Source organism: Lytechinus pictus, chromosome 11 (assembly GCF_037042905.1).
Source record: "Lytechinus pictus isolate F3 Inbred chromosome 11, Lp3.0, whole genome shotgun sequence".
NCBI classification, from domain to species: Eukaryota; Metazoa; Echinodermata; class Echinoidea; order Temnopleuroida; family Toxopneustidae; genus Lytechinus; species Lytechinus pictus.
The window spans coordinates 15,859,858-15,886,915 of record NC_087255.1 but is presented as its reverse complement, the minus strand read 5'-3'; the positions used below and the strand labels follow the sequence as shown (position 1 = coordinate 15,886,915).

Below are 27,058 nucleotides of genomic sequence, written 5' to 3'. Positions count from 1 at the left end.
TTATTCATAAAAAATATACAATTTTTTGTTTGATATCCCCATAAGTCTATAAGATGTTAGCTTTTGACTGCTGTGTTGGACTGTCAGACGGAAAGGGGAATATTCAATCATAAAAGCGATGATGAGAGCTCGTATCTTATTTTCATTCCTCCATAACCATATCATTTGAACAGTGAGAACGGAGAAATCGTAAATGTCATATCCACAGAGTTGATTTGTATCATATAATCTCTCTTCTAATTGTATCTCATTCTAGTCATTGACATATGCCAAAGATTCTCCCCTTGCCCTACGGTATCGACATGCAACGGGGGCATCAACTCCTTCTCTTGTTCGTGCGACGCTGGATACACGACGGATGTCACCATAACGAGTGACACAACCACATATACATGCGTGAACATCAACGAATGTAACGCGTCACCTCCCGTGTGTGACAGCAACGCTCGATGTAACGATTTAAGTGGCAGCTACCTGTGTACGTGTATGGAGGGATTCTCCGGCAATGGCACATTCTGTGAAGGTACGGAGTATCATTCATGTTCAATGAATGTTTTCGAAATTGAAAGCAATAAATAATTCTGCTAAAACTTTCTTTCTTGTTTCCATGGAAACAAAGGTTGTAATTCTTGAGGAGTCTCGGTCGACTTAATGTCATAGTCAAAACGGCGAAACTATTTGTCATGGGATATGTAGTATGTAGGCCTTAAATCAATAGCCATTATGATCTTAACCTTGTTAATTTTTTAACTTGATGATATCCAAGTGTTTCTCAGTTTCTTATCATGTAACCATGGTTCTGACAACAGGAAACGGTTCAAGCTCTTTCGTGACCTTTTACGGTTGACCATTAGATTTTGTTTCATAAACCTGTGTGTAAAATTCTTTTTTCCCCAAACGAATTAATGAAGGAACTCTATGTTTGATTATGATCAACTTTCTAAACTCTATTTATATAACATGTAAAGTTCGCTCTCATAAGCAAACCATGGTAATGGTAAAATAAAGACACTTGTATTAAATAATGTTCGTTATCTTAGTGTCAATACATATTCTCTGGAATTTTTAAAATAAAGTTGGGTTAAATGTCAAAGGAGTCGACTTTTCTGTACGTTAAATTTTTGTGCAGGGAAAGAAATTATGAGAACTTAAATCATATAAATACTCTGCATACATTTTTAAGGCCTATGAATACCGCCAATGTGGTAAATACTACCCCATGCACATTAAAAGATTTAAGTAACCCAACTAAGTATCCCTGTCTTGATGGAGACACTTATACTACAGCACTCTTCGTGAATTTAAAATGATGACCAAAACTAATGTGTTTCCTTCAGTGAAATTATTGAAACTCAAAGTAGATACCTTTTACGCAATGCATCCTTGCCCAAATGGAGTGACTGGTACTAATATTATATGTTCCAAAATATTTCCAAGCTCCTTTGCAGTATTGATCTGACTGAAATTCACTTTACCTACAATTTCACCTACAGCTTTAGAACCTTGCACCCTATCACCTTGCCAAAATGGAGGAACATGTACTAATACTGATGACGGATCATCGTATGTATGCACCTGTCCACAATCGTTTACAGATGTTAATTGTAACACTGTGATTGTAGAACAAGGTGAGAAGAAGAATTCTGCCTAATTATCTTTTTTTTAAGGGGGGGGGAGAGCAGTAGTGGATGAAGATGCAATTGTGTAGTTGGAAGAGGAAAAATGTGTTATTTCAAACCCTAAAAAAAGAATCACAGTTTTACTTTTAATGATAAATGAACTGAATTCGTTTGTGCTAAGTCTATCCGTTTCGTTTACAAAGCCGTACACTTTACTCATATCTTTTTTCCCTCTAAAACGTTTGTCACGGGGGATCTGGCGCATATATATATATTTAATTTCTACTGCTTCGTAATAATAATAATAATGATAATAGTTACATTTACGTAGTACTTCATACTTTGTTTCTTATCGCTTTACATCGTAATTACAAATACCCAGGTCAATAGCTTTGATTGGGATGATGAAGAAGATGATGTTGTCGATGATTATTCACGCCATTTATATTACAATATAAACACTAGTTGAGCCTGCAGTATAAACTATATATATCATGTATTGAATAGTGACCTAGGATTGAATATGGTTTTTGTTTGCAATATCATATCTCATTTTTAGAGCCCCTTGCGGTTGTTACCAACCCCGTGTCTCAGATGGTTGACTTTGAGGATCGGGTCACCTTCTCGTGTTCTTTCCAGAACGCTCAGAGCTTCAGGTGGTTCAAGGATAGTGCCCCTATCCCCAACAGTGAGAACCAATCTCCATTAGTAATCAACCCAGCTCTTGCCGAAGATCAGGGATATTATTACTGCTCTGCTATCGGTGAAGATGGCACCACTGCTACAACGAATCAAGCCTTGCTCACGGTTAACGGTGAGTCATTGTTCTAACATGTCGGAGATTGAGTGATTTTGCTGTAACTCACGTTATCAAGAGTCCCTTGCCTGCATATGCGGACTCAGTCTCAAATAGGAGTTTCTGGATGAAAGATTGCACTTTAAAAGTGTGCTGCAAGGTTCCGTCTTCTTGTATAGTCTAATCGTGCTTCATGATTGTGTCTATTGAAATTCTCACGTACTCTGGCCTTCACGTCCTAAACTAAGGCAAACGTATTAAGATGATTGAGCATTGTTTCTGGGGCACCCGTCAGTTAAGTGAAAGTATGTGCTGTCTAAATTGTATCTGATTATTTAACCCCAGTTTCTATTACTGAGAAGCCGTTGTTGGAGGCTGTTTTTTTTCGCAAATCCACTCGAATGTCCAAGTCATGTAGAATCAATAGCTCGTACCCAAAATGGAGAAGCTGCAGAAAAAGTAGATTATCTTATATCTGCACCAGGCTTTAACTAGATTTGCGTCCGTGAAGAACTGTAACACGCAGACTTGTTCCATGTAAGCATCCACTCATCCATGCGCTCCGAAGTCTTACAAGATAACTCGTGCAACTGCTTTGAAGTTGCCAAAATGTTGAAATCTGTAGCAGTGTAGTGAGGTTTTTTTAAGAGCCGCAGCTCTTTACCCTTTCTGCGCCACTGAAAGTTCTGTACATTACTTACCGAAAGCATGCTACAATGTTAACTTTTCAGTACTTATCAGCTTGTGAATTGTATCCAAGGTTTACTATCCAATTACTTAGAAATAGTTTTAGTTTTCCTTTCTGTGCAGCTCTGCAATAGTTTTTTATAAGTTGTATGTCATCATTCAACTTTTCACCCACACCTTAAAAATGATAAACAAAAACTATATATTTTTCAATCATACATGGTAGGAGCAATTGATAGTGTATGTATTATTATTTTTTTTTTTTAGGTGTTGATAACTATGTAGTAATAGCTACATTTTTAACCAGGACTTTCAACAATAGTCTATTGGATAGAACATCTTCATACTTTATTCAGCTGTCCAATGAATTGATCAATTTCGTAAGTATGATTATGTAATATTTCATTAACTCATATGATGCGTTACTGCACCACCCGACTGCATTTTACTGTTTTGTTACTCTGAAATACCTTTAACTTTCATATAGTGCTGATCTATATCCTTATTCTGCTGGGGAAGGTGGGTGTTACTTGGAGGAAGGATCATAAATTTATGGTAGTAAGTTAAAGGGACGAATATGAAAGCTGTCCTTATCTCTTGTCAATATCTATTCACACAATTGCCAGTTCAAGCAACCGTACCATTTTGCTTTGTTTACCCTTCAAATATACAGTTCAACAAGCACTCAAACAATTGACCTTTTACTTGTTGATACAGATCACGACTCCTCTGCAGAATAACTTCGATTCCAGTGTTGCAGCAAGCGTGAATACCTTTTCTTCTGGAAGCGTTGTGGCGGAGTTTGGCGTCTACGTATACAATGGTTCAGTACCAGACAGTGAGCAGTTATCCATCATCCTTTCAACGATGACAAATCTTGCTGAAGATAATCCTGCCTTTCTAGATCCATCATCCATTCAGACATTCAGTGCAGGTAAAGATTATCAATATATATTCATGTGAAAAAATGACAACTTCCGGTTATATCTATACAAGGCTCCTACCAGCTGCTGACCAGAGCCGTGCACTGCCAAAGATCTGGTGTCTTTTAAACCCAAAGCTAGATCTTGTTCCCTCCACTGATCAGGACTTGTGAAGAGAACCAAGAAGAAAACGAATAAGGGCTTAAATCAATACAATGACATCCACGTCCATGGTCTTAGATGCCCTAGTGATTGGCTTCAATGTCCCTGTTACTTGCCTTGGATAATCTCTGTGCTCCTTTTGATTTTTCGTATTTGTTCTATGCTATAAAGCATGTCATTACAAAAAAGGCCTTGCCCTAAGATGAAGAATATCAAGGCCTGACGATATGCATGGGTGTATTGTTTGAAGATGTTACCCTATTCAGTGAGCATGTAATTAAGGAGTATTGGCACTGTATGGACATGGGTTATTTTTTGAGCCTATGGTGGGCGTGTTATATAGCTGCTCGCAAGTAACGAGCTACTTCACGAGCGACGTCACTGGTGATCCTTTCTTTGTAGTAAATTATGTGCGCCTAATTTCCATTGTTGATTTAGCTTGTAAGAAAGGACCCTCAATCGTTCGTAAAGTCGCTCGTAACTTACGAACATCTTTCTGAAACACCCACCAGGACAACTTCATTCAAAGAGAATAATTACATTCCTTAATATATATATATATTTTTTTTGCCTCCAATTAGAGGATTTATTTACACCATCGCAACATAACACATCATAAAAATGAACATACATGAGATGACATGACATTTTTAGAAATTATATCGATACAAAACAATTACATAATTATGCAATCATCCAAAAGTCTTACATGAGTTATAACATATTGAATACATCAGTGAAAACAAAAGATTTACTGAGTTTCATACGTATTCGGTAATTTCTCTGGGTAAATAAACATATCTTTTCCTGTGCCGATCTTTCATTTCTACTCTACTGTCTATTTCTCTTAAGAATATAAATTTCAGATTATCTCTCTTTTTTTTTCCGGATATGTTTCTTGAAACAATGACTTTGTGAATGCACCAAAGTGCAATGGTCAGAAGTAAAACCAAATTTTCGTCTACTTCATGTTTAAACAGAATTTTGTAATTGATTTCTAAATCTTTATGAAATGATTTTTTAGTCAGTTCTTTCAAATATTCAAAAAAATGATTTATTCAAATCACAAGAAATGAAAGCGTATTGGATATCTTCCTCCATTCCACAATGCGAACATAGGTTATCATTCACTAAACCCCATTTGTGTAGGTTTCTTCTTACGGGTAATAGGTTATAAAGAAGTTTAAAATTAAATTCGCGTAACTTGCACTCATGAACTTGATTTAGATTACGTTTAAAAATAACTTCCCAATCGAAATGAGTTCCTATCTTATTTTCCCAGTAAATACAACACGTATTGGTGTGCATGTAATCGGGACAAAGCAGTTTATATAAGAATTTGCTGCTACATTCACTGATATGTTTTTCTTTATCTCCAATGATCAAAAGTGGTATTTGTAAATGTGGAGCTAATTGCTTTGGCTGAGTATAGGGAGGCGAAGTGTTCCAGATTTTGGGTATCGATTTTCTTAATTTAGAGTAATCATACATTACATTACATTTTTCTTTTCTAGTTTTAAGCCTTAAAGCAATGTTTTCTGTAGAGAGAAAATTTCCATCACAAATTACATCCTTTACAAAGATTAGACCACTTTCATACCATCCTCTAAAAAATAGAGTGTTTTTGTTGAATGTAATATTTTCGTTATACCAAAGAATTTGTTTCAGCTTGTTACTTTCCGTTGCATATATTACCTCCAGGGGAGTGCTTGACCTGATTCTCAGCCAGGCTTGTAAAATTTGTCCGTAAAATAGCGGTACACGATTCTTTCTAACATGTGATACGATATTGTCATTATAATTGCAATTCAGTAAAAGAGTGATACCTCCCAGTTGATCAAACCAGTAATGAGTCATCTCTTTCCACATTCCCGGGTTTTCATTGAACAATCGGCCTAACCATTTCAATCTAAAACTAAATTCTTGTCTTTGAATATTTACCATTCTTATTCCCCCATCTGTGTAATCATTTGCTAGAGTATCTCTTTTCACTTTTTCTACAACAGAATTCCAAATGAAGTTATACACAATTTTATTTAGTCTTTTTAAAAACATCTTTGGGATGCAGTCTACAATGGTGGAATTAATTATTTGGCTGAGAGCCAGTGACTTCAATACTGTAACTTTACCGAATATAGTTAAACTTCTTTTCTTCCAACTAGAAAGTGTTTTCTCCAATTTATTTAGTTTGTTATCCCATTCGGTGTTAAGTGCTAGGTTATTGTCTGAATGAATAAAGTGCCCTAAATATTTTGCAGGTTTTTCGCTCCAATTCAGATTGTAAGGTTTAATATTCCAGCGTTTACTAGTGTCGCCTATCCACATCATTACAGTTTTCTCTGTATTGAGTTTAGGGCCTGCAAGTTTCCCAAAAGTATTCAGTTCCTTTAGAATTTCTTTTAAGGACGACTTATCTTGCACGAAAAATAATGTGTCGTCCGCATATTGTAATAAATTTAATTTAACATTATAATTATCGATTTTTATAGGTTTGATTGCATGGTTATTCATATTCTTATTTGCCATAAATTCGACTGATAAAATAAATAACAGTGCAGACAAGGGGCATCCATGTTTTATTCCCCTCTCTACTGGAAACCCTTCGGATATCCATCCGTTTACCAGAACTGAACTTGATATATCATTGTATAGTACTTTGATCCAAATTCGGAATGAATTTCCGAAATTATATCTATTCAAGCACAAATTAAGAAAATCAGTATTTAGAACATCGAATGCTTTACTAAAGTCTACAAGCATAATTGAACCTGTGGCATTGCAATTCATTAAATACTGAATAACATCTTTAGTGAGCCGAACATTGCATGCGGCTAAACGGCCTTTAATGTACCCAGTTTGATTTTCATTGATTATGTTACTAATAACTTTCTGCAGACGTGTTGCCAAAACTGCTGCAATTATCTTGTAGTCATTGTTTAGAAGAGTAATTGGCCTCCAATTACTTAGATCTTTCATATCTCCTTTTTTGAAAATGAGAGTGATTATACCATTTCTTTGTGTATTTGACATTGAACCATTTTTGTAACAGTCGTTCAATGCTTTTACAAGTATATCTTTTATTTGTTCCCAAAACATCTGGTAGAATTCTATCATAATCCCGTCCGTACCTGGGGCTTTTCTTTTTCATTCTCATTCCTTAATATAGTAGGATTGGTGTTGCTATTGTACGGATGATTATTGCCTTTCTTTATTTCCCCCCAAGTCTAGTGTTAGAAAAAAATTAATGATGTGTTTGGCGTAACTTGATATTTTTCATTTTAAATTTTGAAGCAGCCTAGATATGCGATTCTTTTTTCGATTTTAGAAATCATACGTCCAAGAACAGATTCTCAAATTTAAATGATTTCATTCGATTTCTTTACAGTGACCTGCCCAGCGGGATCTTACATTACAAGCTATGGTTATGAAGCCATGTTTGACACCGGAGACATCGGCAGCAGCGCTAACTCCACTGATGCCAATTGTCCTGATTATACCATTAATAGTATGTTTTCTCTCTTTTATGAGGAGGACTTTACAAAATACTAACTATAACGATATTGTTGCTTAATTATTTTGTGAAATGGTGACTTAACGAAATATCTTGACATATTTCAGCTGTTTGTGGTTTATTAATAAATGTAATTATACATGAAGATGCATACGGTCTTTTTGATATTTGAAAGAAAATGCCTTTGACATGTTTCAATTAGATGCATACCACATTGTTTTGGACATGTAATTTAAAATACGATGATCCCAAAATATTACAAATAAAAAATAAATTCATTCGAGAAATTTTAATTGCTTGGAGTTGTTTAACATTCTCTCCCAACTTATCTGATTTGAATATAAAGAATCAAGTGTTATGGAATAACTCATTGATCAAAGTAGATGAGAAAGTTATATATAAACAACTTTGGCTTAAAAATGGGATCATCAGTATTAAACATTTAATGGATGAACAAAACAAATTTCTCTCACATACAACTTTTTTACAAAAATACAAGATTAATTGTAATTTTCTTGAATATTATTCAGAAGATTTGTTGTATAATTTAAATACTGTTTTTAAGGTATGCAAGTTTATCCATAGAATTTCTGTTGATAAAATCTTAAAGTCCCTTACTTCGCAAACAAAATAGGCATCCATTTTAAATGAACCGGTTAATAATTGGAAAAGATTGTATATGATTCCTTTTAAATGCTGTCTTTCAACAAAACTCCGCTACCTTCAATATAAACTTTTCAATCGGATAATGGGGGTGAACAAACATCTTTACGATATTGGCTTGTCTAAATCTAATTTATGTACATTTTGTTCTTCCTCTGTTGAAAGTATTTCACATCTGTTTTGGGACTGCCCTATAACTCAACAATTTATTCAAAACTTCCAAACCTCTTTTTTGAACAATGACGTGTATTTGAATAAGAATTTATTGTTGTTTGGTTGCCCTGACGCTCAATACTCTACTGCAAACCGTTATATTCTTTACGCTAAATATTTTATTTTTTCGACACGTTGTAAGGGTGATCGGTTGTGTTTAAGCTCTTTTAAGAACGTATTGGAACGCTATTGTGAAATTGAAAGGGTTCTCAGTCCAAAACATTATAATTTTGTTTTATCATTAGATAATAGTACGCATGTACAGTTGTTGTAAACATGTTCGCTTCATGATTTTTCTGTAAATTGAATTGATTTCGTGTTTGATTTTGAATAAAATCTTTCTATGAAAGAAAAAAAGATACATATCACATTCAGACGTTGGCATTATAGAATGAAGAGTATTCTTCGGCGATCTGGCCAATTTCAAAGAAATAGTGACTTTTTTAGAAATTAAATAAGTTTTTGTTCTAATTGAATTTAATCTTGCTTTGCGTTGCAAATATGACACAAAATATAGCATTCGATTTGGTATTCTTCGTACTCTGTGTCTGTTTATACAGGGGACTATCGTATAGAAGCCATTTGTGTTGGTGATACAATTCGTCCCTGTGTTTGGGTACCCCTGATGAACTGTGGAAGGAATCTGACTGCCGATGAACTACTCAAGATTCTACTACAGGTTCGTTATGCACCGTCTCTTCAGGACAATAAAGCCAGGAATCTACGTTTAAATGACTTGATAAAGATATTCTTTCAGTAAAGAGTAGGACATATTTTGCATGGAGTAGGGAATGAGTAAAGTAAATGCAAAAATGAGAATAACTGTTTTATCTAGTCTATCATCCATGGTAAAACAGTCTTGCCTTGTGTAGTAGCAGCTGGTGTGTTATCGAAAATGCAATTGTTAATCATTAAAATGTCGAGGCAGTGATATATCCAATGTAGGAGATAGTCAAAATTGACTTCCATTGGGTTTATTAATATGATCCCTCGAGCCAGATTCCGCTAATAAGAAGCAAGTCTACTCATTTTTATCAAAAACCTTACACAATTAGCGATAATTCGTTAGCTTTGACATTGTACATCAATCCATCAAATTCAGAAGAGCACATTGCAATATTATGAATTAATATCAATAATGACAATCTTAACTTAACTGAAACTTTTTGCCTATTGTGACTATTCAGTGTTTCGGCCAATATTTACCCGAGTTCAAAAGTAATTTTGATTTACCATTCACCTTTGATTTGACAGGAGGAAGTTACCGAAGACAACGCAGAAATGGTGGTGGAGGAAGTGGCAGAAATTACGACCATGACAGAGACCATCTCAACAGAAGGCTTGGAGATCGTGGCTGATTTCCTAGAAGATATCGTAGAATTAGATACTAGTGACGTAGAGGTAGGTAGCCGAATAAGCTGACCAATGACTCTGGATACTATTAATTAATTAATGTTTAAGTAGACATATTTTCATCATCAGATAAACTGAGTTATCTCTTCTTGCATGATCTTTATAATAATAATAATAATAATCATTATAATAATAATAACAATGATAATAATAAAATAGTAATAATATTAGTATCATTAATATTATTGTTATCATTATTAGTATTCAATTCGGCATAATCAAACATCAACCTTAAAGAACATACAAGCATTAGAGTGTATTGAGTACATTTACATGGATGCCTGGAAGGGGGGGGGGGGGGCTAAAAACCTATAACCCGAAGATCTTTCCAATCTGCGTGACTTTCCCAAAACAAAATAGTAGATTGTAAAATACAATTATTAAAGTTCAATAAAATCATACGTTGTAGATTAATCAATTAAAAAAGGGAAAATAAAAAAGTATTTGGTACTATATACACAACAGAAAAGGAGCTTTAAATGTGAGTGTATGTACCCAAACTGACATGTGCAATCAACCAGTAAGATTCATCCTAGGACCACTCGCTAACCTATGAATTCAGAGGCTTCTCATGTTCTCATTGATTTGTACGATTATTGAAAACAGGTGACTGAATCGTTTGTGGCCATTGCCAACAACTACGCGGATGTAGCAGAGGAAACACGTGATATGGCTGAAGATGAGAGCGGTGCTTCAAGCCGTGTCGTAGTATCCTTAGAAACACAGCTCGCTGTAGTAGAAGTGCAGAATGACTCTCTCCGGATTATTGAGCCAAATATTGCCGCTGAGGTGAGAAAACTTGATACGCAGTTCGTCTTTGTTATTCTTACAGTGCTACTTGCTTAAAATTGTATTGCTGAAATTACAGTCATTTATTGTCATTACTATTATCATTATCATCTACCTAAGGGCTACCCTAACAGAGGGTATCGCTTTAGACAGAACGATGGGCTTATTCCTTAAAACAACATTCAGATGACGCCAATGAGAACCAATGCGGTCGGGGAGATTTTGAACAATGTTTGAAGAGAGAACTCCCCCTCCCTTGATGGATTTTTTTAATGATTATCACTATTTTATTAGTAATCACTGTTTATTTTGGTTATTATTACCACTTTTCTTGTTATTGTTGTTATTTTTATGACTATTACTATTATCATTATCATTTCATTATTATAAATATTATTATCCTTTTCATCCTCATTGCTTTTTTTTATTTATCTAAGGTACTTGATGTGACTGCGGACGAAATCAGTCAAGGCTTTACCGTTTACATGTCTGCTACACCTGACGGAGATAGCATTTCCGGTGATGACTTTCAGGTAGAGGAAGGCGATCAAACCACGCAGCTAGAGGTGCTTCAAGCCGAAGCCACCCTGTTGTTGCCGCCGACCTTAGGAAACAAGTTGACAGGGTCTACCGGCCGTTTGGTCATCACCATTCACCTGGACACAGCTCTCTTCAGGGACAGAGAACTGACAGAGTTGAACGAGAACCAAACGGAGTTTGGACGAGAGTTGAACTCGAGGATCATAGGTGCGGCGGTGGATAATGAAGAAATTGAAGACCTAGAGCAGCCAGTGGTTCTATCATTCACTCCGATCAATCCAGTGAGTTGGCTCTTTGACCCGTATTCTGGAATCTTAAGCCCTGTTTTACTTAGGGCATGGCCTTACTCTGTTCTAAAATTATGGGAAGCCAAATATTTTAATATTTAATTATGTTTCCTATCTTTACTGCCCTTCCCTCATGTTTTGATGATAACGAGAACCATGTTGGTAATTATTCCCGGTCAGTAATGACTTGAGTCTCAAATTGAGCTTGTCCTGTTAGGGATACCTGTAACAATGTGCTTTCCATAGTTTAACAACTTAAGCCCTGGATTTAAATTTAACCCTTGTTATAGTAAAAAAACGTAAACGTTTGTTGACCAAGGAACACAAGATATTAAAAGTAATAGATAAATCATAAAAAAATATACAAAAGGTAATCAAAATGAATGAATATATTGAGAGAGAGAGAGAGAGAGAGAGATAGAGAGAGGGGGAGAGGGGGAGGGTTAATGCGTGTGCGTGCCAGTTGTGCGCGTGTGTGTGTATATATGTTTGGGAGAGAATGGGGATGAAACTGGGGGAAAGCAGGGACTCCTATTCATATAAATATATATATAGTTAGATAGGCCTGTATTTGATGGAATGAAAAGAGACAAAGTAAATTTAGAGCATGATGTTCGTGTAGTTGATGGTTATGGCTTTTTTTGCCCGATGATATACCCCTGATAAGTAACATGAATTGCGCATGCTGCAGACTCCCCTGTTGACTTAAATGGCGTACTTAGGTGATAAAAAACAAATAACAATATTATATACTGTTGATCTTTGTTGCTAAAAAGGTAAATAAATTTATGAAGGAAGTGTAATATATATTGATATTGGGATAGTGAGAATAATGGTAATATTTCATTCGTCTTGTTTTTATTGCTTTCTATTCTAGAATGGGACGAATGCTACCTGTGTGTCCTACAACTTTACCGAAAAGCGATGGTCCACGAGGGGGTGTAGAAAGACGAGCAATGAAAGCACAGACAGGATTACTTGCGAGTGCGATCACTTAACCAATTTCGGGATCCTGATGGTTTGTATTATGTTAACTAAAGGAGCGGAGTGGGGGGGGGGGGGGGCGGGGGATGGTTACTGATGAAGGCCTATAGGAGAATAGCTGAACTCGTTTCGAACGGTAAATTTTTTTATATGTAGCACTTTTCCACACTCCCGAAATGGGGCCATATTTTTTATCTACTATCCGTTGCATTGCGATACCCATCATCCTCTGCTATATGCTGACACTATTAGCTCATTGTTAGGATACATAGTTCTATATTCTCACCATTTCTTGTGCGCCTCAGAATAGTATATTTCTTAGATAGATCGTGCTATATAAATGCATATCACTATCAATATTATTATTATGATTGGTATTAGTAATAATAGTTGTAATCATAATCTCAAACAAAATTAAATAGACATTATGTAAACAAAAACCGCTAAACTGATCATTAAAAATTGTAATCATGGAGGAAAAAATATATACGAATTAAACAAAATAGCAGTTACAACCGACTACATTGCGGCTGAGGTATCTCTTGTTATGGTTTATTGTTAATTAATTACAATAAAACAAAAGTGTGTGTGATGCCTTTATGATGGAAGTAAGTTTTTTGTGCAGGATAGGTCTACGAGACCAAATAAAAATCTACCTACGTCTTGTTTAATGCATTTTTTTATTCATTCAAAATACCCTTTTCTCGTTAAAATATTCAAATAATATAGACTTTTTTTTCAAAAATCGTTTTTTTTACTTGTCCAACATGATTAGATGTAAAGTGATCCATTATATTCGGCAAAAAAGTAGAATATTATGAATATGGTGTCAAGATACAACTTATCTGCGAAAGGATTCATCAACATTTTTCTTCTGACAAGTTATATGTGACAACTTTCCTTGGTTTTGATTGGCTGAGAAACACAGATCTCATTGTTGATTGTCGGGTAAAACGGGACTTGTCAGATAAGATAATACACTCTGAAAAATATTGGGTAAAAATGCTCCATGAGGGTAATTATGTGTCCAACCAACATTGGGCATTTCTTTTTAGGCATTTTATTCATCCAGTGTAATGAAAATTTTGCCCATTCTAAAGTAATTGTTGCTTACCTTTTAACTTTTACAGGACAATGCTTCCCGCATTGGGTAAAATGCTGCCCCAAATTGGTTAGACACATAATTACCCTCATGCTAGTTTTAATTTTACCCAATATTATTTACACTGTACGTCCGACAAATTCTTTCAAGAAACGCTCCCAGTATGTGCTGAGTAGGGAAGGCCTGGAATTTTTTTACATAAATCCATATGATTGGAAATATAATTCATATATTCTTTATCTTACAGGATATATATGGAGGAGAAGGATTGTCGGCTCAAGCTGATTTTATCCTCGAGATCATAAGCTATGTAGGCTGCTGCATGTCAATATGGGGCCTGGCTATTACAATTCTAACATATGCATCAAATAAGTGAGTATTACATTATGTAAAGTGATGGGCATGAGTAGTATGTTAGGTGGATGTGGAAAATTTTATAATCTGAGCGAGTCAATGTGAATTGTATAGATATAAAAGCAAAACATGCTGGATATTATTTCCAACTTGAAATTCTGTTAACGAAGTTAAGTTTGAGTCGTATCTGATGGATGTCAATCGTAATATTTTTCATATAATGATGAAAGATAAATTTCAGGCCAATATCTGAATCTCTAGGATTGTCGTATTGGCTTGCCTGACAGGTATATAATGATGCTCTCAAACCAAACGCTAATTACCTTATTCAGTGAACTTCCTTTTACAATAATATGATTGTAAAAGTATTTTCAATGCACGGGAACAATGGTCCTGATTTATGTCGGTGAGTCTTGTAAGTCTTTGAAGGGTACCTCGGGCTAAAAATATTTATATCTAAACAAAAGAGTGGATTTCACAGAACAAAGTGCTGAAAACCTCAGCAAAATTTGATTACAAATAACGAATTTATTGAATTTTTTATTTTAGTAATATTTTGTGAAAACAATTATACATGCACATTTTTTTTTCTTTCATAGAAAGATTTTATTCAAAATCAAACACGAAATCAATTCAATTTACAGAAAAATCATGAATCGAAAATGTTTACAACAACTGTACATGCGTACTATTATCTATTGATAAAACAAAATTAGGATGTGTTTGACTAAGAACCCTTTCAATTTCACAATAGCGTTTCAATACGTTCTTAAAAGAACTAAAACACAACCGATCTCCCTTACAACGTGTCGAAAAAATAAAATATTTAGTGTAAAGAATATAACGGTTTACAGTAGAGTATTGAGCGTCAGGGCAACCAAACAAAAATAAATTCTTATTCAAATACACGTCATTGTTCAAATAAGAGGTTTGGAAGTTAAGAATGAATTGTTGAGTTACAGGGCAGTCCGGCCAAAACAGATGTGAAATGCTTTCAACAGAGGAAGAACAAAATGTACATAAATTAGATTCAGACAAGCCAATATCGTAAAGATGTTTGTTCACCCCCATTATCCGATTGAAAAGTTTATATTGAAAGTAGCGGAGTTTTGTTGAAAGACAGCATTTAAAGGGAATCATATACAATCTATTCCAATTATTAACCGGTTCATTTAAAATGGATGCCCATTTTGTTTGCGAAGTAGGGGACTTTAAGATTTTATCAACAGAAATTCTATGGATAAACTTGCATACCTTAAAAACATTATTTAAATTATACAACAAATCTTCTAGAGTTGTTCTACTCTCAACAAGATGTTGACGAAAATGTTTCCATTCATTGGGTATTGCAGAAATCAATGAATAATATTCAAGAAAATTACAATTAATTTTGTATTTTTGTAAAAAAGTTGTATGTGAGAGAAAATTGTTTTGTTCATCCATTAAATGTTTAATACTGATGATCCCATTTTTAAGCCAAAGTTGTTTATAATAATAATAATAATAATAATATAGGGTATTTATATTGCGCACATATCCACCTTGTTAGGTGCTCAAGGCGCTCCTATATTACCCGGCTAAGCTAGGCGTTCAGTTATATATAACTTTCCCATCTACTTTGATCAATGAGTTATTCCATAACACTTGATTCTTTATATTCAATTCAGATAAATTAGGAGAGAAAGTTAAATAACTCCAAGCAATTAAGATTTCTCGAATGAATTTATTTTTTATTTTTAATATTTGCACATGGTCATGAATCATTAGGTTGGCTGATGTCATAGTCCACTTTCTTTTTTGTTATGTTATTACTTGAAAACATAATTCAGGATTTAACAGGTTGATTAAGACTGTTTTGTGCTTTGTTCTAGGAAACTTCGCGATCGTAAGCCCAACCAGATCCTGCTGTCCCTGTCCGCATCCCTGCTGTGTCTTTACATCGTCTTCCTCGTCATGATATCGGTCGATACGGAACGAGGGGTGGAAGAAATACCCCCTCTACCCTGCTGCATTCTTGCCGGCTTCCTCCATTATTTCACCCTGACATCCCTTTTCTGGATGGCCGTGGAGGGCTACAACATGTACATCCTCTTTGTGCGTGTTCTCAATACGTATCTCCCTCGTTTCTTAAGGAAGGCATCGTTGTTTGCTTGGGGTAAGATTTTAGCCATTTTCTAATAACTGAAAGACTGCTATAAAATGAGTAGGGAGAAAGCTATGTACCCTGTTAAGATACATAATATTAAAATGAGATGAAAAGTTAAAATCTCCCTCGCATCTTAAAGAAGGTATCGTTGTTTACTTTCAGCCATTTTTTTTTGGTCTCACCTGCATAGCAGAGTGAGACTATAGGCGCCGCTTTTCCGACGGCGGCGGCGTCAACACCAAATCTTAACCGAAGGTTAACCCTAAATAGACTGGGCTATTTTGATGCCTATGAAGACTGATCTCGGCCGTCGACCGCGCGATCGCGACGAAAATTGGCACGTGCGTTACCCATGGCACAATCTCCAAGACTGTAGGATCAAATCTTCCGAAAAATCTCATAATTCATTAATTATGCTAATTTATGCGTAAAATCAAAGATTTGTTCTAATTAGGTAAATAAGGCATCTTAACTGCTAATTTTTTATTCAGAGACTCTTTGTAGGATTCTGATCAAATGTATATTAAAAAAAATCAATATCACAATTCTTTTCTTATGTATTTTATTGTTTTTAAAATTTCTTATGTATTTCTCTGTTTTTCGACTTTTTGATTTATATTGTTTTTTCAATGGAAATTGTCCGGGATTTTATTCTGTCCATAAACAAGATGAAATTAATTGAGTTTGATTAGTAAAATTGAAAATAATGATACATTTATGAATTTTGGCTAAAAACACAATTCGCATTGGATTTGTACACAAATTCACGTTTTTGAGCAATTTTGGGTCGACATGCACTTACGAAATGTTGCGTAATTTCGGAACCACACGGTACCCGGGCGTCGCAAATTTGGTCTCAAAAGTTGCGCAAGATTTAAAAGGAAAAAGTCCTGGTACAGCGCGGCGCCAGCTTTTCACGTTACAGATTATCGCGAAAAATGTCGAGGGGGGGGGGGGCTGAATCAGCCCCCCAGTCTTTTTAGGGTTAAGTTTTTGAAATGACAACATAACTTAGACAGTATATGGACCTAGCTCATGAAACTTGGCCATAAGGTTAATCAAGTATTACTAAACATCCTGCCTGAGTTTCATGTCACATGACCAAGGTCAAATGTCATTTAGGGTCAATGAACTTAGACCATGTTGGGGGAATCAACATCAAAATCTTAACCTAAGGTTAAGTTTTTGAAATGTCATCATAACTTAGAAAATATATAAACCTAGTTCATGAAACTTGGACATAAAGTTAATCAAGTATCATGGAACATCCTACACGAGTTTCACGTCACATGACCAAGGTCAAAGGTCATTTAGGGTCAATGAACTTTGGCCGAATTCGGGGTATCTGTTGAATTACCATCATAACTTTGAAAGTTTATGAATCTGATTCATGAAACTTTGACATAATAGTAATCAAGTATCACTGAACATCCTGTGCGCATTTCAGGTCACATGACAAAGGTCAATGAACTTTGGCCATGTTGGGGGTATTTGTTTAATTACCATCATATCTCTGTAAGTGTATTGGTCTAGTTCATAAAACGTGTACATAAGAGTAACCAAGTATCACGGAACATCTTGTGCGAGTTAAAGTATTTTTCAAAGTCAGCACTGCTGCTATATTGAATTGTGTGATGCAGGTGAGACCGCCAGAGGCATTCCACTTGTTTAATTTCTGAATGACTTGAACAATTTGTGAGGAGAAAACTATATGTACAAGTACTTAATAAATTGGAGCATCAACTTTTTTGAGGTACTTTCTCCCAAAATGATATAGCGAAACAGCAAAACAATTCCATATAATGTCAATCAGTCAGTCAGTCAGTCCGTTATGTAATTTATTTTAGCCTCGGACTACGGGGGATTAACCGTGCACCACTAGCATACCTAAGGGGGGGGGGGGCAGGGGGGCAGACTGCCCCCTGACGAGTCACTACTGACCCCTGCCCCCCTGACGAGTCACAACTGATCCAGGGGACGCCCCCCCTTTTGAGACGCAAAATTAATAATTTGTAATGTAAAAATGCAATGAAAACAGACGTCTGCCCCCTCTTTTAAACTTGAAGACCTGTTTTTTTTTTCTCGTAAATTTTTTTTCTGGTACGAAATCCCCTTTTATTTGCGGTTGAAGACCTTTTTTTTTTTTTTTGCTTCTAAAATATTTTCGCGGACGAAATATCCTCCAAAAAATTTGCCCCCCTTTTGGAAAATCCTGCGTACGCCGCTGCCGTGCACTCGCAGACATCACTCTCGCCCCTCCAACACTTTGCTCTATTCAGTGTATCCTCCTCCCTCTATACCCAACCATCCTACTCTCATCCACCACTTGTTTCTTCCATGTCTTCTTCGGTCGCCCCCTTCCTTTCTGTCTAGTTACCTTAAAGGACAAGTCCACCCCAACAAAAAGTTGATTCGAATAAAAAGAGAAATATCCAACAAGCATAACACTGAAAATTTCATCAAAATTGGATGTAAAATAAGAAAGTTATGACATTTTAAAGTATTGCTTAATTTCACAAAACAGTTATATGCACATCCTGGTGGGTATGCAAATGAGGAGACGTCATCCACTCACTATTTCTTTTGTATTTTATTATATGAAATAGGGATTATTCTATTTTTCTCCTCATTGTCGAGTGAAACAATGATTAATTCCTCCTTGAACATATCTAATGAGCATTGTTTATACTATATCCTTTGGTCCATATTGTCAAATAAAAAAAAATGAAATATTGTATAATTCAAACAATAAAAAAAACAAAAGAAATAGTGAGTGAGGGACATCATCGACTTTATTATTTGAGTTGTGCATGTCACTGTTTTGTGAAAAATAAGTGTCATAACTTTCTTATTTTACATCCGATTTTGATGAAATTTTCAGCATTTTGCTGGTTTGATTTTTCTATTTTTATTCACATTTTTATGGGGTGGACTTGACCTTTAAGCTCTTCAAGCGTCCTTATCAAAACATGACCGGTATCCCTCCTCAACACATGCCCATACGAACGTAATCAGTACACCTTCGCCATCTGATCCACCGTCTCTTTTATTACCCCAACATCAGCATCAACACCTCTTCTCTCTGTCAGCTTCACACCACACCACACATCGCTCTCTCTCAGTCTTCAAAATGCCCATCTTACAAAACGACCATGGCTTAAGAAGTAAAAGTGCCCGAGGTCTTCTCAACATCCCTTCAGGTTACTTCAACAGGTTACCAAAATGAGTGGTAAAAGGAAGATTAATTATCTGTAGTTATATACAACTTATTTAAAAAAATCAAATAGATTAATTTCACTTTTGCTTTTTTTGCTTGGATACAGGGACCCCTATGTTGATAGTTGGAATCACAGGAGGGGCATCGAGGCAGTATTACGCACAGACGGACTTGTAAGTAATAATTATATATTTTCGAAGTTTGCTTAAAAAATAGAACAGGTGAAGAAATATTCTAAAAAGGATACATTTTTCATCTCTTTTTGTTTGCCACTCTCCGTTTTTCTGTTTCTTTCTCTCGTAACTTTGCTTTAACACTTGATAACTAAAAACCTGTAATGGGTCGAAGAATATTTTTAGGATATTTGTTTCCAAATTAATTTTTTGTTCCACAATCATTTTTGTATACTCTTTATCTCTAACGGACCTAATCAACCAACAGCGGCGTTATGATCCAAAAAATTGAAGAGACAAGATATGGCGTATGCGGCGAAATTCCTAAAAAGCTGCGGGCGATGGGATCAAGCAAATTATTATGATTTTATTTTTTAATTCATAAATCTAATTTTAGTTTTGAAATAACAATCCAGAAAAATATATTATGATATTCCATCATATTCCCTTTCCTTTTCTTTCTTTATATTCCTTCTTGGTCATGAAACTTTTTTTTTTTAGGGGGGGGGGGCATGACCCTCCAAGCCCCCTCCTATCTGTACGCTAGTGTAAACCATTGCAAAGTTAACGTTGAAGCCTTACTCCCGAATGGTGTAGGTCTACCGCGCCAATGCACCATCGTGTCAATCCACTGGTGGTCAACCTATTGAACATGTATGCGTATTTCTTCAAATAAAAAAAATAATCTCGCATGTACATCTATCATCATCACATCACTATATTCGTGATAAATCTATAGCAAAATACTTATGACAATGTTTTTTGTAAATATAATATTTTTATTCAGTTGCTTTCTCCGATTCTGGCCTCTAATTGGCGGACTTCTGATTCCTATTGGCTTGATCATGATCTTCAACTTCGTTATCTTCGTCCGCGTCATCCTGAGACTAAACAAAACCATTAAAGGGAAGCAACTTGATAAGACGGAGAAGCGCCAACGCCTGCGAAGATTCCAGAATGCAGTGTGCATCCTTATCCTCATGGGGCTGACGTGGGCTGTGGGTTACTTGAGCATCATCCAGCCTGCCGCTGAGGTTGTTCAGGGAGTCTTCACCATCCTCAACTCTTTGCAGGGCTACTTTATTTTCATGCTCTATTGCGTCCGCCAGCCTCAGGTTCGCCGCGCATGGCGCTCGCAGTTGAGCTGTTGCTTGCCCAAGTCCTTCGGGGCGTCGAGCGCCTTCACATCAACTTCCGGGCAGACAAACTCCACGTTCAAGAACAGCTCTGCGAGGCTCATGGCTCAGAGAAACCAGCAGAATAGGTTGTTGGCAAACTCTGAATCCAATGGTTTCCGACCAGAGACAATAATGCGTACACCACCTGAGAGACTGCCTCGAGCAGCTGCCTATGATAACGAAGGCGGCGACTGGTGATTGAAAAGTGTTTTTAATCTTGCTTATTTTTTTTGTTATACATGTAGAATAGTGATTTACATCTTACTCAGAGAATTTACATAGCTATCCTATATTCCGGCACATGGTCAATGGGAGACATAAAGTGAGCCAGATAGACACCATTCTTCCGTTTTGAAGCTGTTCCATGTAATAAAGCCTATGGGAAAAAACTAAATGAACAAAATTCGCTGTTTTTCGAAGGATTCCAGAACGGCTCCTAATCAGCTTTACAAAGGGAGAGAAAAAGGGGCCACAAAAAGACTCCAAAACATTTGTACAAAGCGAGAGAAAGGGGCTAAAAAGTGGCCACAAAATGGCTACAAAATGGCAAGTTTTTACCGCTTTTTCAGTAGTCATGCTCATTTCTCTTACGTCGGGGCATGCTTCACCTCGTTGACAGGAGGTCGTAGGTTCAGTAACCGACTGAGTCATACCAAAGACTTATGAAAATTGGACCTTCTGAATTTTAGCTAGTTACTCTGCATGTAGATTCGAGAAGTGTCGTAGTGATGCCAATCGGCTGTAAGGGCAGTTTCATGAGTTATACATATAGATACCATGGATGAATAAAAGGTCATTGAAATTATTCATATTTCAAAGTAGTTATGTCATGCGCAACAATAATATACAAATAGCGAATAGGCACCATTGCACGAATGAGAATATTCGCTATTTGTGTTGTACAACGCCTCGGAAGTTAGCGAAAATATGTAAAAACAAGAGTTTTTCCCTGCAGTAATCTATGAAAAGGGAGCAAAAAAAAATGAAAGCGAAAAGCAAAATCCCACAAGCGCACATGACCTTGGGCAGCAATGCGCATTGAGCCAGCAGGCATATACGCGTATCGCACCGTTATTTTACTGAGCGCAATGAATTAAATCGTATTATGACGTCACCTCCTAAAGCCGTGCAACGGTACATTTTGGACGGTACATTTTGGATGGTACGTCTTGTGTGCAACGGTACGAATGTTTGACATTCAGCCTCTCATTTCCTTGCGTACAACAAGCTGAGCAGGCGTTGTACAAATATCACAAGCAATATACAAATAGCGAATAGGCATGAGTGCGATGGTGCGAGATTTCGCATGAGGTGAAAGAAAGATGCTCTATTAAACGAGGCGTGAGCCGAGTTGAATAGAGCGTTTCTTTCTTTCACCAAATGCGAAATCTCGCACCATTGCACGAATAAGAATATTCGCTATTTGTGTTGTACAACGCCTCGGAATTTAGCGAAAATATGAAAAAACAAAGAGTTTATCCCTATAGTAATCTATGAAAAGGGAGCAAAAATGCCAAAAGCAGAAAGCAGAATCCCACAAGCGCACATGACCTTGGGCAGCCTTGCGCATCTAGCCAGCTGGCTTATACGCGTATTGTTCATTTTTACCGAGCGCAATGAATTAAATCGTATTGTGACGTCACCTCCTAAAGCCGAGCAACGGTATACAAATAGCGAATAGGCATGAGTGCGATGGTGCGAGATTTCGCATGAGGTGAAAGAAAGATGCTCTATTCAACGAGGCGTTAGCCGAGTTGAATAGAGTGTTTCTTTCTTTCACCGAATGCGAAATTTCGCACCATTGCACGAATAAGAATATTCGCTATTTGTGTTGTACAACGCCTCGGAGTTTAGCGAATTTATGAAAAAACAAAGAGTTTTTCCTGCAGTAATTTATGAAAAGGGAGCAAAAATATGGAAAGCGAAAAGCAAAATCCCACAAGCGAACACCTCGGGCAGCATTGCGCATTTAGCCAGCAGGCTATACGCGTATTGCACCTGCATTTTTACTGAGCGCAATGAATTGAATCGTATTGTGACGTCACCTCCTAAAGCCGTGCAACGGTACATTTTGGACGGTACATTTTGGATGGTACGTCTTTTGTGCAACGGTACGAATGTTTGACATTCAGCCTCCCATTTGCTCGCGTACAACAAGCTAAGTAGGCGTTGTACAATATTGCTTATAAAATATATTAAGCTTGTGAAATGCGTCTAAACTAGCTCTTTGTGAAAATTTTTTGGTACAATGTTGTAGTTCATGTTACCTTTGCTGAAAATAAAATTATATTGTGCTTATATCATTGTAACAAAGTACCAGCTTAACATGCTCTTATATCGTATTTTGCAGCTGTAACATGTATTCGATCTTATTGCTTATTATTTATTTCCTTTCAAGCATTCATGCCTTTGAAATATTCCAGTCTCATGTATTTTCATGTTTTGCATTGAATTGATTTTAGATTGTGATTTTACCTGGGAATTGGATCTTCGTTTGAGTTAACTGATAGTGCAGATGCTTTTTTCTGTGAGCTTCGTAAAATCAAATCGTCATTATTATTGGTCATCTTCTTTAATGTATTGTATTCCGCAATTCTTTATGTATATCCTTATATCTTCCTTTTGATTTTCTTTTGTTTGGTCAATGATGTTCATTGTAGACCAGTAAACAAAGAAACATTAATCAAATATTAAAGTTTCCATCGGCTTAAATTGAGTAAAATGAATAGAACAAAATCAATATTGTCTTGAAAAATTCATGAATATCAGATGAAAATTGAATAATGACGTTTTCATTTCGCTTATTTTCATACAAGAGTGATTTGCAATTGATAATCATCATGACAGATTTCGTAGTTTTGTGAAATATACTCTAAAGTTACACAACGAAGTCATGCTCACCAAATACGCATTTTAATGCACCGCTTGAACATCCTTTAGATAATAATCAGAACATTTGATCTGAGGAATCATTTATTTGTCACAAATGAAACTCTTATGTTAATACTACCCACTGTAAAAAAAGAACAATGTAAAGCAGTTCATATATAGGTAGATCAGTAGATTGTACCTAAGTGGTAAACGGGACTTGCTATTGAAATTTATGGTTATCTTACAATTAGGATAAACGGGAGAAAAAATCAATTGAAAACATCTTAGCAAAGGAAAGATGATTTATTGGGACTCTTAGGCCCGTATTCTGAATTCGGGTTTAACTTAAACTGAGGTTTAAAGTTGTGGTTTAAGTATGGACAGCCAATTGATACATAATTACTAACAGTAGAGATATCATACTTCAGCTCATTCGGCTCTCAAATCATTCATAATTGTGTAGGAAGTATAAATAGATGATTGTCTTCACCATCGATGAATCAGAAAAGAGCACAGTTAACATAGGAAACATACAACTTAATAATTTCTTTTATACTTTTGGCTTCCCATACTTAAACCACGACCTTAAACCTGAGTTTAAGTTAAACCCGACTTCAGAATACGGGCCTTAGTGTACAAAGGAGCGGGGTAATATATAATTGATGATTACGCTCAAACCACCGCGTTTTGAATGCCATAGCTTAGCTGCTGTCGCCAATATGCGATTTCTAGATCGCGCATTTTAGGATCAAGTATTTATTTGCCCCTTTAGGGCTTACCTTTCTCCGGACTAGGTACCTTTTCAATTCTTTTGCCCTTGATAGCTGGTGCTAGGGCTTTTTTTTTCATTTCAATATATTTGTGTGCAATATTAATAAACAAAGACTGAGCATAATTTTATGGTGAAGAAAGGGATGGAATGTTTCATATGTATTTAAATTATCCTTTCATTTTATTGAAATGTTGCTAACCGTAATTATAATCTATTCTTCAAAAGACTGGAATTCGTGATGAGTCTTTCAAATTTATAATACTGTATAAGTCTTTCATGTTCTTCTATTTTAGTACATTGTGGCAATTTTAGTTCTATGATATATTATGGAGTTGAACATTTTTTCAAGTGTATACTTGACACTTTTTATCATCATGAAATGAATACAAATATGCAATATCATTGATAGGCACTTACGTATAGCAAGTCTACATTTCTGGTGACATGTAAACCTCCTACATAGTTGTTTAACTGTTTAAACAACCTTGCTTAATTTATGGAAGATTATATATTGAAATCTAAACTTTGTTGCTTGAGGATAGACTTTTAAAAACTACTTTAAGACCAATGTACACGAAGTTTATAGCCCGATATACAGTAAGACGTTTAACCAGTGTTATTACTGTCTATTCATACTTTGAATTATTGGAAGTTTTCCATTGTTTTCATGTAAAGATTTTCTCATAATATAATGATTTCTCAACACAAATGACTAGTTTTGTTCCCTGATCATGTGGTTTGGGTGCAAATAGACCTATAAGCAATGTCTTGTTTATCTATTCATCATAATATTTAATGTAACCAACATAACAGAGAGACAATATATCTATTTAATCACATTTTATGATAACCATAAAAATAATATCATAATTTAAATCATGTTATGTTTTTTTTCTGAAATCTATTTATACGATACGCTTAATCAGGTTGAAGTGTTATTACTCCTTATTTAAGGACGTTCCACAGTTAAAGTGAAATCCATGTCATTTTCACCAAACTTTGCACATAGATACTTTAGAACCTTAATATTCGAAATATGCAAAACTTAACATAGGTCCATGTGCTTGATTTTTTGTTATAGAGCTTCAAAGTTCACCCAAATTGATGTTCTTAAGAATTGCGCATTCAAAAGAATTTGGCATTTTTAGACCGCCCAAGATTACTACAATGAGTTTAAACCTGTATTACTCAGTCAAAATACATGCAAAAGTCATCAAATTTCGCAAGAGAGTTAATGATTGTATCGTTAGAATGGAGAATCTATTAATAGTGCTATTTGTTTGCAATTTTAAGTTTAACAGCACTGTCAGTTCTTAAAAATGGCGTAAAAGATAACAAAATCCCAATCTGAAAAATGTAAAATTTCAGTAACAAACTACAAACGTACAATAAATGCTGCACTTTATTCAAAATCCATGTCATTTTCACCAAAATTTGCAGAGTTGTAGAGGAAGGTATACCTAAGAGGTACAAACATTAAAAAATAGGGGTTCATGTGCTTGTTTTTAAACTATCAGCATTTTTATTAGAGCAAATGTGCTTTTTAAAACACCAAAAATGGGCCGAATGCTTAGTATCTATGTGAAGAAAAAATCAAAACCACTCTACCATTTATTCAAACTCGGGCTAATATTCGTGATTCTTGGCAGCACTGCAGAGTAAAGTATTTTGAAATTGTATAGAGTATTTTTTTGAATGGTCCATGGAATAATTTAATTTTTTAGCTTCATGAAATAACGCATCGGATCTGCAGTTAAAGTGCAGAAGATGAGAAAAATCAGCTCATACCCGCAGCTAATTAATACCTGTTCATCCATTGTGACGTCAGCGCGCAGAGTGTAAACTATGCGCAGATCATAATGCGCACAAATATAACTGTGGAACGTCCTTAAGTTATGTTCTGTAGATTGTCTTGGGGATAATAAAGTTACATCCCTTATTTTAAGTTTATCTGTATTATTACCTAATGTTTAATATTATATTTTTACATGAATAAAATCAACGATGAAAATGGGAGCAATGAGTTTCATTCTCTAATTCTTAATTTATCCAAGAAAATGGGCCTGGAAAGCTGGGTTTTTCTAGGGGTACTGCGTATGTTATAGACCATAGGCAGCATTGAACCCCCCCCCCCCCTGGAAATTAGGTTGGTATGCTAAAATGTAAATATTTGACCCAAATGCCCATATCTATTGACGTACCTGCCAACTATTCCGATTTAGGCGTAATTATTCCTATCTTTTCATTATAATTCTGAATTCCAAGTTGTAATCATTACTAATATAATTATTTTATTATCATTTTTGGGGAGGGGGGGGGGGGCTTTGTTATACTAAACTTTGACACTACACCCTTCTAAAATGGCTATGCCAGTTATCGTTTAGTTTATTGCCATACGAATAAAAATAGGCTTTAAATTTTGCTTTTCGAACATTATACAGCTTATGACCCCCCAAAAAAGTGAGCTCAATCTTAAACGAGATCTTCATCCCTCGTTTAAAGCAAATGCTAACCAGCGGACTTACTAACACCTGGCCAGAGTCTGTACCCATAATGCTACATTCTGATGTAAGCAGTGTAGGTCAATAAAGGTCAATTCAAATAATATGAATTCAATATTCAAGACTTTCATACTGCAATAAGTATGCTTCCGAGTTA

At 35.7% G+C, this 27,058-nt stretch overlaps 1 protein-coding gene across 2 annotated transcripts in view; it reads left to right on the top strand.

Moving 5' to 3' along the window:
* Positions 1-26,416, top strand: part of LOC129270881 (uncharacterized) — an 88,135-nt gene extending 61,719 nt beyond the window's left edge. For both annotated transcript variants that reach the window (XM_064106862.1, XM_064106861.1), the window contains 15 exons: positions 257-523; positions 1,494-1,628; positions 2,179-2,433; positions 3,370-3,482; positions 3,820-4,036; positions 7,573-7,692; positions 9,135-9,253; positions 9,829-9,975; positions 10,594-10,776; positions 11,214-11,597; positions 12,481-12,621; positions 13,937-14,061; positions 15,915-16,198; positions 19,513-19,579; positions 20,367-26,416. In XM_064106862.1, coding sequence (XP_063962932.1) covers positions 257-523; positions 1,494-1,628; positions 2,179-2,433; positions 3,370-3,482; positions 3,820-4,036; positions 7,573-7,692; positions 9,135-9,253; positions 9,829-9,975; positions 10,594-10,776; positions 11,214-11,597; positions 12,481-12,621; positions 13,937-14,061; positions 15,915-16,198; positions 19,513-19,579; positions 20,367-20,955 — 3,146 coding nt within the window. In that variant the 3' untranslated portion in view covers positions 20,956-26,416. The remainder of the gene's footprint in view (positions 1-256; positions 524-1,493; positions 1,629-2,178; positions 2,434-3,369; positions 3,483-3,819; positions 4,037-7,572; positions 7,693-9,134; positions 9,254-9,828; positions 9,976-10,593; positions 10,777-11,213; positions 11,598-12,480; positions 12,622-13,936; positions 14,062-15,914; positions 16,199-19,512; positions 19,580-20,366) is intronic.
* The last annotated feature ends 642 nt before the right edge of the window (positions 26,417-27,058 follow it).